The sequence below is a fragment of the Neltuma alba genome, unplaced genomic scaffold (genome assembly GCF_004799145.2).
Source record: "Neltuma alba isolate B1F8T4 unplaced genomic scaffold, ASM479914v2 tig00010614_pilon, whole genome shotgun sequence".
NCBI lineage: Eukaryota > Viridiplantae > Streptophyta > Magnoliopsida > Fabales > Fabaceae > Neltuma > Neltuma alba.
The window spans coordinates 102,733-120,586 of NW_021635471.1; the positions used below are offsets into that span (position 1 = coordinate 102,733).

At 32.1% G+C, this 17,854-nt stretch overlaps 1 protein-coding gene across 1 annotated transcript; it reads left to right on the forward strand.

Moving 5' to 3' along the window:
* Positions 1-15,941: 15,941 nt before the first annotated feature.
* Positions 15,942-17,144, forward strand: LOC114757621 (UPF0481 protein At3g47200-like). The gene has a single exon (XM_028946710.1). It carries the CDS (start codon positions 15,942-15,944, stop codon positions 17,142-17,144), a length of 1,203 nt encoding a protein of 400 aa, XP_028802543.1.
* Positions 17,145-17,854: the final 710 nt, after the last annotated feature.

Genomic DNA, 17,854 nt, shown 5'->3' on the forward strand with positions numbered 1-17,854 from the left:
GAAATGATTCTTATAAACTGAAACGAAGGGAGCACTGGCTTGGTGAGCAATTTTCCAACGTGATGCATGTGATTCCCAGTTCCCACGCATTCGGCAACCAGACGGCTAAAGTCAGAAATGCTGACGAAAGAGACGATGTGGTCATAAGATGACGTAAAACACATTGGCCAATAAAATTGAGACACCTATATTAATGGTCTTCTACTTATTTACTCCTTTGATCTTATTTATAAAATATTTCTAATATATTTCACACAAACTAAAAAAAACCTTAAACTGCATTAACTTTCCATTAAAATATAATTACTTTTTAACTTTATCTTTATTTAATATATACACCTTTTTAAAGCTTCTTGCTTGCCTTTTAATATTAAAAAAAATAATATATACACCTTTTAAAAAAAATAACCATTTACACTATAATAAATGAAAGATAAAATAGTACATTCATTTTAAAACTTTAATGAAGTGACTTATAAATAGGATCAAGAAAAACCTTCTCTCTCTGTCCTATAAATAGGACCAGAGGAGTATATAAATATGTGTATAACTGTGATTTACGGAATATGAGGTAAATATGTGAAAGAAATTTTATCTCGATTTATATAAAAAATACTTATAAATTATTTTAAACATGATGCAAACAGGGCCTTATTGTACTCGGTTAAAGGTAACTTTTTCTAAAGACATTTTTTTGTATCCATGTAAACTCAAACTCAAGATTTTGTGGTTAACAACGAAAACCAATGCGAATTGTTAAACTTTGTTTATGGGGGATGTTTAGAAAACATCAGAATTAATTAAAAAACTATTTTTATGTTAGTAGAGGCAAAACTTCTCTCATATGCTTATCTCTAATATCATAACATTTTTCTGAAAAGCTAATCAAATACCCTATATGCCCACCTCTACGGACCTATATATCACATTAAATTTATTAAAAGAAAATTACTCCCCCGATCCTTATTATAAGACCCTATTTAACTTTTTATTTGGTCCTAATTATAAGACTCCAATCCATTTTGTTTCTTATATTTATGCATTTTTTTCCAAGATAATCTTTCTAATAATGATATTTTTAGCCAATATACTTAATTAGCAAGGATATTTTAGGAATGACAACACTTATTTATTATAAATAATCAACTTAACTTACTTTTTTAATCTCGTCAAATAAGTCAATTGGGTCTTATAATTAGGATCGGAGGAGTACATTATTATTCATAGCAAGTAGGGATACCAACCTTAATAATAACTTTGCCTTGCTACAACTCGGATGCTATTGTTCTTAAATGAAATGTGTGGATATGGTCTGGCCTCTAGGGAGAAAAAGTAAAGAGATGACGATGATGGAGAAGAAAGTAGATGTGCTCACTAGGATTTTAATAATTGAAGAGTAACTAACAAAAAAAAAAATAGAGGTGATCCATCAGTCCACTGATATACAACTAACAACTGTACAGTCCAACGATAAATCTTAAACAAATTAATAATTCAAATTCAAAATATAATACTCTAACTAAATCAATATTTTAAGAAATATATCCTACACACGCGATTGACGCACATCCATATATAGTGACTTATCTTCCCTATTTGAAGTACTGTCGAAAGTGAGCTTGATATGTGATTTGGTCTTTATATTGAATCGTTTTGTGTCTTTCGCGAAAATGGATGGTTCAGTTGTTTCAAATTGAATGAAGTATATTAATTTGTAAAACTGAACAGACACTGATATCTTTTTTGGCAGATATAAAATTATAATAAATAGATAACCTAATTGTTAAGTTGATTTTGATCTTAAATATAAGACCCATTTCTCATATTTATCAATTTTTTCTAAATTCCTTTATGGATACTCCCTCAACCATAATCAAGTAGAAGAGGGAAAGGGGTATTAAGAAAGATGATTAAAGTATTTTAAGAAAAACGTGTCACATTTCTTATAATTAACTAACTTATCTAACTTCTTTAATCTAATCAAATTAGTTAATAGGTCTTGTATTAAGAACCGGAAGAGTATTATTTTTCTTGAAATACTTCTATTAACCATGAACATTTAAATTACATCTTGATAGTAACTCCTTAATGTGTGCAATCATTATAGGAATTATTTGATGACAAAAATGGATATTTATTAAAGATAAAATAGATTGAAGTTTTATATTTAAAATCAAATTAAATTTCTAGCTAGTTTTTATATTAACATGTATGGAGGTGGTAAATTTATAACAATTTCCGTCCCTTCCCGCGGGGGCCGCCATATGATACTTTAATACTTTTTCCCTTAAAACCTTAAACATGCTTCACGCTGGCTTTTGCTTTTTGCTTTGTTTTTTTTTTTTTTTTACCAGCATTTGCTTTTTGCTTCACGCTTCACGCTTCACGCTGGCTTTTGCGTTTGGCTTTTTGTTTAAATATCTGTAGTAACCACTGATTATCGTTAAGGAAGTTCTGTAATCTGAATCCAAAAGACATCTCAAACAAAATAGCTTGGCACCAAATCAACTAGTTCCATGCAACATCTTATGGGCTTCTTAACAACCAATGCATAATATAAATCAGGGTTAATATAAATTTAGGTTCTTCAAGTTTACTCTCATTTCAGTTTTGGCCTTTCAAGTTTTTTTTTCATTTAAAATATTAATTTCTATAATCCAATAAAAATTTGGACCATTTTGCTCTTTGAGAGATCAAAACCTATAATTAAAAACTTGAAAGACTAAAAACAAAACGAGAACAAATTTAAAAAATCAATAATTATATTAACCTCCGTTAACAAAGATGAAACTACAAGAAGCTTGACAAGATAATATCAAAGCAACACGGAAATTAACTATGACCCTGAAGACATGAAAGACTTGGACAAATGAGCAGATAAATTATTAAGAAAAAGCGTCTTACAGCCTGTCAAAGTCGTACATAAAATAATTAAAAAACAATATTACCGGGGCAGGTAAATGAAGGCAAAGTCGTACACGGAAACAAAAGACATGAAAGAGAAGAAATTAAAAGAAAACGACGCTAAGGAGAGTCACATGATACATGGGAGGAAAAATGAGCCAAAATCTAAGAAAACCGACAAGATATGAATCATATGACGAAGATGCATCTGTTTTTCTTTCGGGGGACAATGCTCTTTTTTCCCACGTCGAGATCTTTTCAAATCCGTATAGACAGTAGGCGGGTCTGGCGTTTTTCTCTTTGATTTCTTAAAGAATTGGATACAAAGATAACAAGTATCAATGTGGTGGGGCTTGCCGGGAGATTATCTAGGCCTTGTTTGTTTTTATGTTTTTGTTTTGTCTTTAGGGTAGTTTTATATAAATGTTTTTTTTAAATAAGTTCCGAAACTAAAAATATATATATATTTTTGGATCATTGTTCTAAAAAATTGTATTTGAAAACAAAAATACATAAAAACTTGTTGGGAACAATTGCTTTTTAAAATCAATTTGAAGAGCAGATAAAAGGTAACAGAGAGAGTAAAGAATGCAACAATGACAAACAGAAAACACGTAGATTTATTTGAAGCTTGCCTGTGTTTATTTGAGTGCCGTGTCATCAGAATTTGTTGCGTTCAGTTGCATTCAGTGTAATACTCTATTAGAGCAGTAGATTTATTTTGCCGTTAGTTCAGAGCATATCTTAAGCCCATTGAATGATACAATCTTAAACTATCGTTATTCATTATGTTATTTATTATTTTTTAACACCAAATGCAATTTTCGTCCGCAAAATGCCACAAAAATGTAGCTTTTATTATCAGCGTGACTTACCAGTAATCTGTTTTGAAACATTTAAAACAGAGTGAAAGCATTCAGTTCACTCCCATTCCGCCCCACCCAGACCCCACGAAGTTTCCAATCAAGTTCATTCTTCCTACTTCTCAATTGAGTCCAAAAACCCGAAGCTCGCAGGACTCTGTCTTGAGAACGTGACCCCATAGCTCAGATGGTGCCCTGAGATGAGGACGGTGATGATGGTTGATGAAAAGCGTTATGAGTACTAAACATAGACATTTCTCTTAAGGAGAGTTTAAATCTTGGTTTATTATACTGTGAGCTTCACTTCCCCCAACTGGTTGGTGCCAATGACTAATTTTTAATAATACTAATAATTTTTTTGACTTGGATATATGCTTATTTGGTTGGCCTACAAGAAGTGGACTAGAGTGGGGAAGTTGTTAAATTAAATGGATATGAGATGTGTATCAACGACTTGAGTTTAATAGAAGAAATTAATCCCTTACAATATGATAAATTAAGATTTGGATATTTATTAAGAGAGATACTCATATTTAGTGTCCAGTATTACTTCTAATAGGAGCTCGGTGTCCTTCATAACTCCCTGAGTAATTGAGAAGACTATATCTTGCTGCATCTGTCCTTTTTTTGCCAAGAGATTTTTCTAATTTCTAGTGGACTGATTTCTTGCCTCGTGGTTTGAGTTCAAGACAATCCGGACCTACATAGGTGACAAGAAGGGAAAATTATTTTTTTTTCCTATATTTTAACTCATTTATAATTTACTCCAGCACTGTAATCTTATTTTTAGTGCATCCCACACTCTAATCTTTAGAATACTGGATGTAACTAAAAAAATAATATCGAAATGCTAGATGTACCAGTAAAATAAGATTGGAGTGCTAGATGCATCATAAAAAAAATCAAGGTGCTGGATATACTGAAGAAATAAGATCAGGGTGCTAGATGCATTTTTATTTAAAAAAAATTACATTATTATTCATAGTAAATAGGGATACCAACCTTAGTAATCATGGGCCCGACCTCTTTAAAGTTGTGAAAATGGTTTGTTCTGGATGCCGCTGGCTTGGCTTGAATAATCAAAAAAGTTTTGAATAATTGAGATTTAATATTTTATAAAATCATTACTATTTTTATTTTTAGGTAGTCTACGGTTGTAAATTGTCTAGTACAAATTTTAATATTTTAAATTCATTTATTTATTTTTATATAATATTATAATCATAATTTTATAAAATATTAAATCTTAACTATTCATTTTTCCATTTAACAATAAAAATGAGATGAGAGCAAAAAGTACAAGAATGAGATGATACGATATATGGCCTTATTTACCATCACGATTAAAATCATTTATAAGTATGTTTCACGTAAGCTGAGATAAAACTCATCCATATATTTACCTCGTATTCTGTAAATCATGGTTGAAAAGCTACTTATAAACTATTTCAAACAGGCCCTATATGTGTGTGTGGTGAGCAATTTTATAATTAAATGTCCGACGTGATTACCGTGCATTCAATCTCTTTTTTTTTTTCTGGTAAAAAAAATCTCATTTTTTTTAATGCAGGCAAAAAAAACCCGGGCAAAATTTTTTTGTTCTTTGTATTACGTTGTTCAATGACACATGATCATATAGTCTTTTTTGTTTCATGTATATTTATAATTAAATACTAATGTTTTAAAAATAGTACATATGGTTATGTATAATTAGAGAAATTGACATAATTAATATAAGAAATTTGATGTAAGTATTATCCAATAATGTGTATATATATATACACACTGAGTAAAAAAAAAAAATACATTGACTACACTCTATATCACTTTATATATAATCTTCAATTTTTAAAACCTATATGAACCTCCATAAAATCAATAGCGTCGCAAAACACAAACTTTTCGCAAAACACAAACTTTTCTTCTACTTTTAAGATATATTTTCATCCAACTATTACCAGCTGATGGTTAAGTTGCACATGTTGGAATAAAATACCCATATTTTAACATAGGTGTTGTTTAAAAATCATTTAAATTATCCGAACAAAACTAATGCTTATATTATTTTTTTTACTTTCTCATTCGTATTTTAAACTTTTTTAATGATGTAAACTTACTTATTTAATAATTTTTTTAACAAATTTTAATACGTGGTTGACTAAAGTAATATATCAAACGTAAAAGTAAACTTACACCAGCGATTCTCCTCTGTTGGTGAACTCTTTGGCCACCGTATTTCTTCGAAGCAATGTAATCCTGATGCATGTACTTAAGGTAATCAACATTATAAAATATAATCTTTTTTACATTATATAAGCTCAACCAAGCATATGAATTAGTCTTTCGCATCATGATTACATGTAATCCCCTCTCACGTAATCAAACCATGGGCTATAGGCTATAAGTCTCAAAGTATCAATTTAATAACAGATGGATTTTAAAAAAAAAAAACTTTTATCAGATGAATTACAATTACAGTTATAAATAAAAGGGTCAATTGTAAACTGAGATGGAAATTTGAAACTTAATTGGGACTTTTGAATTCACAGTTGTCTAAAGCAATTTTTATGACTTGTTTTTTTTTTTGAGACATAAATGTTAATGAATTAATTTCTCTGAGTTATCTGTATTTACCCAATATTTAACAAATGATTTGACAGTTTGTAATAAACAGATCCGATCAATTAAATTAGGGAAAATCAAAAGAAGGTAATATTTGTTTTAAGGGACCTTAAAACCCATAATTACTTACTAGTAATAGTAAGAGAGCCTAAACACTAACACTATGTTTGGCTCGACGGAGGGAAGGGGAGGGGAGGGATTTTAATCAAGAGAAGGGAGGGGAGGAAAGGGGAGGGTAGTTACAAAGGAGAGGGGAGGGAGGGGGAAAGGAGGGGAGGGATTTTAATGATCTCCTGTTTGGATTGATTGGAGGGGAGGGGAGGGAGCAATTTTAATAATACCTTATTTTTTTCTAATAAAAAATTGACTATTTTAGCCTCATAAAATTTAAATGAATTTTCTCACTTTTTATTTTGTTAAGATATAACTATATATATATAATACAATTCATTAATTTTGATTTACAAGATACAGTCACACATTTATACAATATTAAGACAAAAACTCACAAGTGATAGATTTCAATCAGAGAAAAGACCTTGAAGGTGAAAAAAAATACCAACGGCCTCTTAGAATTAGAAGAAGAGAAAAAAAGTTTACAAATGCTCACTAATTTTGGAGATAATTATCTTAATAACCTCTTATTAGATGTTCAAAAGAACTCTCTTATGTAGAAATGTTTATGACTGATTAGAGGTTAACAAATCAAAAAGGCATATAAGGAATTAAAATATCATCTCTCGCCTCCCCTCCAAAAAACCCCACTTTTAGAGGGGAGGCTAGAAGGGAAGGGGAGGGGAGAAGAACCCCTCCCCTCTTTAAAAAACATCTTAACCAAACAAGGCTCCTCCCCTCCCCTTCTAAAAAATTATACCAGCCAAACAAGGGGAGGGAAGGGAAGTTCCTCCCCTCCCCTCCGAAAACCCCGTACCAAACATTGCGTAAAAGATTTAGACATGAAATGTACGGAATTGCCCTCCATCCACAACCAAAAAAAATCCATAATTAGTTTTTAAACTATATAAAGCAATCATATACAATATCTTCTAGGCTTCTTAACAACCAATGCGTCTAACCATAACTAGTCAACTATGACCTTTCATTTCAGATTTTAACCGGCCCCTACAACTGAGGTGACATAAATTAGAAAAATGAGCAGAAAATTAAGAAACCCGTCTTAAATAACAACAACAACAACAATAAAAATAATAAAAGATGATAAAATCAATAATCAATATATAAATAATAAAAAAGAACAATATTCTAGGATAGGTAAATCAAAATAATACCGCTATAATAGTTTTGGCTCCAAATATAAGTCACTTGTAGTATATTTAATTATTTTTTTTAATTTTATCCTTATTTATTTCTCATTAGAAAGATATAAAAAAGAGAGATATGACCCCACTAATCGGCCTCTCATGTTGCTGAAAATCATGGGAACCCTTGAGAATGAGTCTATGGAAATGACAGTGTTCCTTTCACTGGGAGAGAAGCATGAAGTTTTGTTTTATAATTTTGATTCTGATATGAGCATTGTCCAATTTGAATTGGAAAATCAATCGCTCATAATAGCAATACAAGTCTCCGCAATGGAAATGCGTTCTCCTCCTTGCGAAAATACTAGTCTCAAGGATCTCCATCAGGAACCATTATCGTGTTTGGATTCTGAGAGAAGCAGACTTAATAGCTATTTCGCTTGCTAAAACTTCATTGGATGGGTCTTGCCCTTCAATTTGGAGGATTTGGATTCTCTCCACTACCCTTCCCATCCTCTTCCCGTCCACCACCCTCCTTTTCTTTTCATAATTATTGAATCAAAATTCTAATGGTCCAGATTTAACATTTTATAAAAATAATATTATTAAAAAAAATAAAAAAAAAATTTAAAATGTTAAAATATAGTCTAAATAGTTCACAACTGTAATAAGAAAATTGAAAAAAAAATTATTCTATAATAATAGTCTGTAGCTATGAACTGTTCAGATAGATTTTAATAGTTTAAATTTATTTATCTATTTTTTTATAATAATATTTATTTTTATAAAATGTTATAAGATATTAAATCTAGACCATTAGAATTTTAATCTAATAGTTGTGAAGGGAAAAAGAGGGTAGTAGAGGGGAAGAGGATGGGAAGGGTAGTGGAGAGAATCCAATGGTTGTGATGCCACTCCTACTTCCTCTGCTGAATACGCTAATGGATGATCTTCAAGACTTCTTTTTAGTCCAAGATGATAGTTTTATGTTTAGCTTTTTTCTGCTTAGTGTCTTTGTATCGTTTTTTCAGTTGGCCAAAAAAAAATACTGGTTTGTTGAGCAATTTTATAACATGGCGCAGGTGGCTCCCGGACAATCAATAACCAGAAGGCTAAGGACAAAAATGCTGACGGAAGAGATGATGTAGTCAGAAGATGACGTAAAACACTTTGGCCAATGAAATGGAGACACCTATATTACTGGTCTCTCACTTATTTATATGTAAATGTGCGTACATCCATCTGTATGGACCGATATAGGCATGTTATACATAAATCGACCTAAAATTTTTTTATATGTATTTATTTTATATTCTGTAAATTATAATTGAAATGTTATTTATAAGTCATTCTAAATAGGTAGTTTGATCTGATTCATATTGAATGGAATGCCACGAGTGAGATGCATATGGACATAAATCTTTTTGTTCATTTTCTTCTTCTCGTTTCATATCACCAGGCCATTTGATAAAAAAAATTTAAATAATTAAGATTTAATATTTTATAAAATTAATTTTTTTAATTTTTAGGTAGTCTACAGTTGTAAATTCTTTAGAACAAATTTTAATATTTTAAATTCATTTATTTATTTTTATATAACATTATAATTATAATTTTATACTCCCTCCGTGTCTTATTATAAGAGACAAATAACCAAATTACATTGATAAAAAAACAGTTAAAATTAGTTGAGGACAATTAATGTGTAAAAAGTATAATGTTTTTTTCCAACAATACTCCCATTAATAAGGAGAGAGAGTATGAGAGAAAACAATTAAATTATTAAAAGAAAAAGAAGTGAAAGGGGGAGAGAGTATGAGTTGGAGACAAAATAAATAGGGGTAAAATAGGAAATCAATACAAAAAATTAGAGACAACTTTTAAGTGTCTCTTATATATAAAAACATGTCATAAGCATCAAATGTCTTTTATAATAAGAAACAGAGGGAGTAAAATATTAAATCTGAACTATTCATTTTTTTTCATTTAACGATAAAAATGAGATGGGAGACAAAGTACAGCAAGAATGAGATGATACTAATGTGTGCGTGTGTTTTTGTAGGGAACATGTTGCAGTGATTTGGTGAGCAGTTTTATAAAATGTCGGGTGTAGTTACCGCGCACCCAATCCCATTTTCTAACGCAGGACATTTTTTTTGCTTTTTTTAATAACCTTTTGGGCCACTCGGTATCCGGGGTTTTTTTCGGATCCTATTATGAGGTGTCCGAACAATCAATTAATCCGGATCGAGCTTCGTAGGACTACTTTGAATGGCAGGCTCTCCTGGCAAGTTTTATCAGTTCACTCAAGTGCCTGTTGGTAAGAAGAAAACTTATTAACTTAGAGGGTGTTTGGATAGAAACCAAACTATAGTTTCAGAAGTGCTTTTACGGATTATGAAGTAAATATGTGGGGACGATTACCTCGTTTTGCCGAAAAGTGCTTCTGAAACCATGGTTTTGGGTTTTCCAAACACCCCCTTAGTTAAATATTGAGAAAATGAGAGCAAAATACCATATGAATTTCAAAAAGACAAATAAGGCACCTGAATAAGTAAAATGACAAATAGGGCACTGGGTACCAATTTGAAATTTAGATTTTTGGCCTAATGACGGAATTGTCCTGATTGTCTCTGAACACTAAGCAGTGTATTCATGCGATAGAGAAAGGGAGAAACTGATTTCCTTCGACGAAACTAAATCCAAGTTCCTGCAGTCACCAAAAAGGGTTCTTCGAAATCACGTTGCCGCCATCGTAGGAGTAGATTGCCATCGCTGAATTTGGTTACCATCGTTGAAATACATTGCCTTGCCTGAAATAACTCGTACTCTCTGAGATTATCGCCGTCGAAGAGGTCGCTGAAATATTTGGATTATTCATGAGTGAGTAGAAGTTGATGGCGGGATTTAGATTATTCATTTTTGTGGCTGTTTAATTGTGAAATAGGAATAGGATTATTGCATTTGAGGGTTCATATTCAGTATTTGGTGAATGATGAAACAGAAATCAGAAAATAGTGGTAAGCAACTACGTAATGTAATTGTTGTCATATGCCTACTGGTTTTTGGTAAATCCCATTACGTGAATGGTAGATTTTATTATACATGTAGTTAATTATGAAAGTTAACAGTTCAATATTTATTGTGATGTACTTCAGGTGCACGTTCACTGAATGATTTATTTATGCTTACAAGTTGCCCTTCCAGTGAAAACAGGTTTACCAAACCCATTGAAGAAGTGGTCACTTTCACTATAAAAGTTGTAAATCTCATTATGTGTTTTGTAAAATTTAGCGTGAAATTTTATTAGTGGTGAAAAGTAAGTTACTCATCCCCCAAAAATATGTTGCAAAACCTATTAACAAAGCGGTCACTTTTATCACAAAAGTTGTAAATCCTAGTATATGTTTTGTAAAATTCAACGTGAAATTTTATTGGGTTTTAGAAACAATTTACCCATCCCCTGAAAAGAGGTTGCAAAAGCCATTTAAGAAGTGGTTATTTTTACAATAAAAGTTGTAAATCTCACTGTGTGTTTTGTAAAATTCAACGTGAAATTTTATTGATTTTTAGAAACAAGTTGCCCATCTCCTGAAAAGAGGTTGCAAAACCCATTTAAGAAGTGATCATTTTCACTACGAAAGTTGTAAATCTCACTATATGTTTTGTAAAATTCAGCATGGAATTTTATTGGTTTTAGAAACAAGTTGCCAATCTCTTGAAAACATGTTGCAAAACCCATTGAAGAAGTGATCATTTTCACTACGAAAGTTGTAAATCTCATTATGTGTTTTGTTAAATTTAGCATGAAATTTTATTAGTTTTTAGAAACAAATTGCTCATCCCCTGAAAACAAGTTGCAAAACCCATTGAATAAGTGGTCATTTTTACTACGGAAGTTGTAAATCCCACTATATGTTTTGTCAAATTTAGCGTGGAATTTTATTAGTTTTTACAAACAAGTTGTTTATCTCCTGAAAACAGGTTGCAAAATCTATTAATAAAGTGGTCACTTTCACTACGAAAGTTATAAATCACAATATGTGTTTTGTAAAATTCAGGACAAATAGTTTAATAATACTAGAAAACCAAACAGCTTCACATTCTCTGAAAATGGTTTTATGCGAAGAACAGAGACAGAACCAAAAAGAGGAATGCTAGGCAATAACATTTTAAGCTGTGGGGAGCCATCGAACATGCTCTATGAAGAATAATATTTAAGCTTCCTACTTGTTTATCACAGTTGGTGTTACTTTAGCAACCTCTTTGACGGTGACAATCTCATGGAGTACGAGTTCTTTCAGACAAGGCAATGTATTAACTTTCATAATTAACTACATGTATAATAAAATCTACCATTCACGTAATGGAATTTACCAAAAACCAGTAGGCATATGACAACAGTTACATTACGTAATTGCTTGCCACTATTTTCTGATTTCTGCTTCATCATTGACCAAATACTGAATATGAACCCTCAAATGCAATAATCCTGTTCCTATTTCACCACGAAATAGCCACAAAAATGAATAATCCAAATCCCGCCATCAACTTCTACTCACTCATGAATAATCCAAATACTTCAGCGACCTCTTCGATGGCGACAATCTCGGGGAGTACGAGTTATTTTAGACAGGGCAATATATTTCAACGATGGTAACCAAATTTAGTGACGATAATCTACTCCTTCGACAGCGACAACATGATTTCAAAGAACCCTTTTTGGTGACTGCAGGAACTTGGATTTAGTTTTGTCGAAGGAAATCAGTTTCTCCCTTTCTCTATCGCATGAATACACTGCTCAGTGTTCAGAGACAATTAGGGCAATTCGGTCATTAGGCCAAAAATCTAAATTCCAAATTGGTACCCAGTGCCCTATTGGTCATTTTGCTTATTCAGGTGCCTTATTTATCTTTTTGAAATTCACATGATATTTTGCTATCATTTTCCTTTAAATATTTTGTATTTATCACATCAAGTTCTCCAAATATTTTGTATTTATCATATCAAATTCTCTAATGAGATATTACCATGTAGTCTTTTTTGTTTCCTATAGATTTATAATTAAATACTAATATTTTAAAAGGATGAAGAAGCAAATTTACCTATTATAATATTAAAAAGTAGTATTAGGCATCATAATAAAATATTGGGTGCAAAAATACATATGAAGTTTTGAAAATGGATCGAAAATGACTATGCCGTTAACACTCCTAACGTTGACCGCTTAAGGAAAATATTTTGACTAAAAAATGCAGATGTGGCTGCATACATGGCATAATGATATCCTAGTTGGAAAAAATATAACAGGCCCCCAAATTCTTCCTCTCCGCCTTTCCACCGTCGTCCACCGACGCCTCCATCATCATCACCCCTTCCATCTTCTCCAAAAGAGTTTACATTCATTACAAGAAAAACAAAGCATTCCAGTTTGAAAAAATGGGTAAAGATCTAGTAGAAGAAAAGGAAGTTCCTCAATAGAAATCATCACCATTTCTGGCAATAGCGAATCAAAATTTGAGGGCAACTTTAGATCAGAGGAAAATAGCAGAAGCAAAATAACAAGCAGAAGAGGAATTGTGAGCAAAAGAGCTAAAGAAAACTAGAAATTTGTTTTGGGGCGGGGGACCAAACCAGAAAACGGTCTCGGACAGAGGGGGCTGGGTCTTCATCTTTTTTGGCAAGTTGAACAGAGAACCAGAAAACGTTGTTACCACCGAGAAGCTGCTAGGAGGAGAACGATACAAGAGTCTGTGTTCAATTTGGAGCTCTATCTTCATAATGAACGATCTCAATGGTGCTGATTTTGGGTTCAAACCGCAAGGCAAAGCGGCCCCAATGGCTACACCATAAGGATCTTCGAATGCCCCCTACTAGTAGAAACCTTGACTTTGATCTGGGATCTTGCGGTGCATCCCAATCCACTGGCAGCTTTAATTCCTTCGGTGGTAATTTTATGCGTGATGGTGATTCGCAGTTTAAATCGTCGGGTAATCAGAAGAATCAGAATATTGGTGGTTTCGATGATCTGTCGGGGCTGTTAGAGAAAACAATTCCAGATTTTCTCTCTTATTGCTCTTTTTGATTCAACTATTAATAAATCTTCATGGGAGATTCCGGTCTAGACGCAATTGAGAGGCTGAAAGGGATAAGAATGAAGAGGAGGGGAGAGCAGGAGAGGAGAGTCAGAGAAAACATTGTTTTTTAAGAGAAAAAAGATTAAAAATAAAGTGACGTAATTATGAAGAAGAGGGAGAGTGGGAGACTGGATGTGAAGGGGCTTGCTTCTATTGGATAGAGATCATATTACGTGGAAGCAAACAAGAATTCCTCCACAGTGCATTTAACACATAGGTATTAGGTGGGACCCATATAAAAAAAAGTAACAGTCATTTATAAGACTTAACAGCATGGGCAATTTTACTTTGTTTTTAAAAGTTCATATCCATTTTTGTCTCTAATATTTTATTATGATGTTAGGTATTTTTTTTTGATATTATGATAGGTAAATTTATTCCTTTACTTATTTTAAAACTAGCACATATAGGCATGTATAATTAGAAAAATTGACATAATTAATATAAAGAATTTGACATAAATATTGTCCTTTAATACACACATGTATATATATGAGTAAAAAAAAATAAAAAATATATTGACTACTCTCTATATTACTTTAATTATATATTTATATATCTTCTATTTTTAAGACCTACATGAAGCTACCTAAAATCAATGGTGTCACAAGGCACAAACTCTTCTTCTACTTTTGAGATATATTTTCACCCAACTATTATCAGGTGATGGTTGAGTTTCACATGTTGGAATGAAATACCCATATTTAAACATAGGTGTTGTTTAAAAATCATTTAATAATAACTTTACTTAATGAAATAATTTTTTACAAATTTAAATATGTGAGTTGACTAAAATAATACTACCTCCGGTCCTTAATATAAAACCCCATTTGACTTTTAGTTTGGTCCTAATTATAAGACCCCAATCCATTTTCTCTCTCATATTTATACATTTTTTTTCCAAGATAGTCTTTCTAATAATGATAGTTTTAGCCAATACACATAATTAGTAAGGATATTTTAGGAATAACAACACTTATTTATTACAAATAACTAACTTAACTTATTTCATTAATCTCCTCAAATTAGTCAACTGAGTCTTATAATTAGGATTGGAAGTAGTATATCAAACTTAAAAATAAACTTATAATGGAAGTTTACTTATTTAATGATTTTTTACTTTTCAAAATAAAAAATGTTAGTACTAAAAAAAATCTCATAACATGTGAATGACAAGTTCTCGCACAGGGAATGGCAACAAAATTCATAGTTTCATGCCGCGATTTTTATCAATTATATACATTTTTGTATTTTTGAGACCTCACAATAATTTTTCTTTTAAATTTTTCTTCAAGCAGCAATTATGCAAAAGTAACGGCTTCCGACAAACATCTTTTGTACGGATATCATTAATAACTGCAGCTACCAAATCAAAATGTTAATAGTCAAGTCAAGAAGTAGGAGATCGCCACTTCAGCTGAGCCACACAATGTGGTGCGTCCTATATATTTTGGGGTGGGCTGCTGAGCAGAGCAGAGCAGCTTTCTCCTCCTCCTTCACATCTGCTGGCGTTTATCTATCTATCTGGTGTTTGCTGCCTAAGTTTAGATGGCAGAAACAATGCATAATACTGAGATAAATCAAACAGAGTTGGCCTCTCAACAAATGGTGGAGCTCCAACCACTTCTCTCGTCTCAGTCTGCATCACATTCATGCTCCCCTGACTTGCAACAACCACACGTACGCATCATCCTTTAATACTCCTTTTTCTTCAATTCTCAGATGAAGCCTTTTCTTGTTTTCTAGAGCTTCTTGATAATGCTTACTACTTTTTAAGTTTGCTTCTGTATTCCTCAATTATTAGCCTTTTTTAGCCAAACTTTGTTTTACCATTCAAAGATATATACTTTTCAGATTGCAAGTATATGTATCCCGTGCTTTTCATTCGTGGTGGCTTTTCTTAATTTTGTTACACTCCCTTTAATTTGCTCGCACCTTGTTAGATTCATTGGAGCCTTTTTTTAATTATTTTCTTAATTATTCTTAACAAACGGTGATGAGATTACAGTTCAGTTATTAAGGAAAGAAAAACATTTATATTTCCCAAGCCTTAAGGTCACCTTCATTGCTTTGCTAATATATAATTTGTGGTTTCCCTCTGAATCTAAATTGATACATAGACTGAAGATGAGGCAATCACCATAGACATAAAAGCAATGACAAAGATTAGCGAAGATGGTCTCTTCTTGCGTTCGTGCTGTATCTATAGGGTGCCCGCAAAGATCCGTCTTCAAAACGAGGAAGCTTACACTCCTAAGGTGGTTTCCATTGGTCCTTTCCATCACGGTGATGGAAGGCTCCAAGAAATGGAGAGGCACAAAAAAATAATGTTTAAAAGATTTGCACAAAATTCTATGGCAAACTTGGATAGTGTGATTAACTTTGCAAAACAATCTGAGTCAAAGGTCCGTGCTTCTTATTTTGAGAGCATCAACTATGACAAGAAGGATCTTGTGAAACTGATACTAGTGGATTCTGCGTTCATCATTCAATTCTTTATTATGTGTCATGAACATCAGCTGAAACACGATGCTAAACTATCAAAATTACTGTTGATAGCGGATATATGTCATGATTTGCTGTTACTTGAGAATCAACTTCCATTCTTTTTCCTTGAAGAGCTATATAATATTGCCTTTCCTGGTAACCACCCTTCATTTCTTGATCTTACATATTCCTACTTTCGCCATCTCAACATGCAAAAGTTAGAGTCTGATCGTAAGATTGAGCATTTCACAGATCTTCTTAGATTATTCTACTTACCGATAATCCAACCGGGAAGGGATTTCCCCGAAGAGGATGGATCCAATATGCTTAGGTATAGTGCAAATGAGTTACAAGAGGCAGGAGTGAAGTTTGAGGTAAGGACAAGCAAGTGCTTACTAGACTTGGAATTTTCAAGATCTGTTCTACAGATTCCTCAAATTAAAGTTGAAGATAAGACTGAATTTTTGTTCCGAAATGTGACGGCTTTAGAACAGTGTCATTATCCATTTCAAACATATTTTTGTGACTATATTCTTGTACTGGACAACCTAGTTAACACAAGTAAAGATGTGGAGGTTCTTGCTCATGAAAAGATTATCAGCAACTGGCTAGGTGATGCTAAAGAGGTGGCCACGTTAATTAACGGTCTTGGAAAAAATATATCTCACTGCAATTTCAATAAAGAACACCTTGACATTTCCAAAAAGTTGAATGAGTTTTATGAAGATCCTTGGCACAAGAAAAAGGCAGCTCTGAGGAGAGACTACTGCAACACACCTTGGCAAACTGTGGCTTCTATTGCTGCAATCATACTTCTCATTCTCACCATCACTCAAACTGTATGTTCTATCCTCCAAGTGGTACAAAAGTAGCAACCTGCCTTTGAAGGTTGGTAGTATATTTTAGTTTTCTGTCCTTGAAAATTTATGTTCCCTTGCTGATTTTATTCAGCCTTCACTGCTGCACCATCTGTAAAATAATGATAATAATAATTGTGATCCTTATTCTTCATTTTCTTTATCACAAACAACACAATATAGAGCCAATTATGATTAGGTATGATATGTCAACTCTTTTCCATCCAATAATTTACAAAATCACTTGTCAAAATATTTATACATAAAAGTGGGAAACCATAATTACAATAGGTACTAAAAATCGAACAGATTATTAATTTGTTAGAGGAAATGGTTTAAGAATAAGTTAGTTCAAATCAAGATCAACCCAAAGTCTAATCTATCATGTTTAAAATAATATAATTTGATTAAGATATATAAAAATTCATTCTAATGCTAAAAAAAGTTATATTTAAATTGAAAGACATTAATTCGTAAGTAAATGAAATACTATTCATATATAAATCACACATAATCTAACAAAAAGGAATTACTAAAACACATATTTGATTGAAGAGAAAGAAAAATATAAAATCTAACTTGATTGGTCTGTCCAAAACTCTTAACCAGATCAACCATGAGACTTATTTATCGATTAAATTGGTTAACCCGCATTGAGTTTTCATACCAATTTGCGTGACACATTATATTATAAATTTTTAAAAATTCAAAGATAATTATAACTA

Coding starts and splice junctions, on each gene's coding strand:
- LOC114757621 (XM_028946710.1), top strand. CDS start 15,942: ATGACAAAGATTAGCGAAGATGGTCTCTTCTTGCGTTCGTGCTGTATC.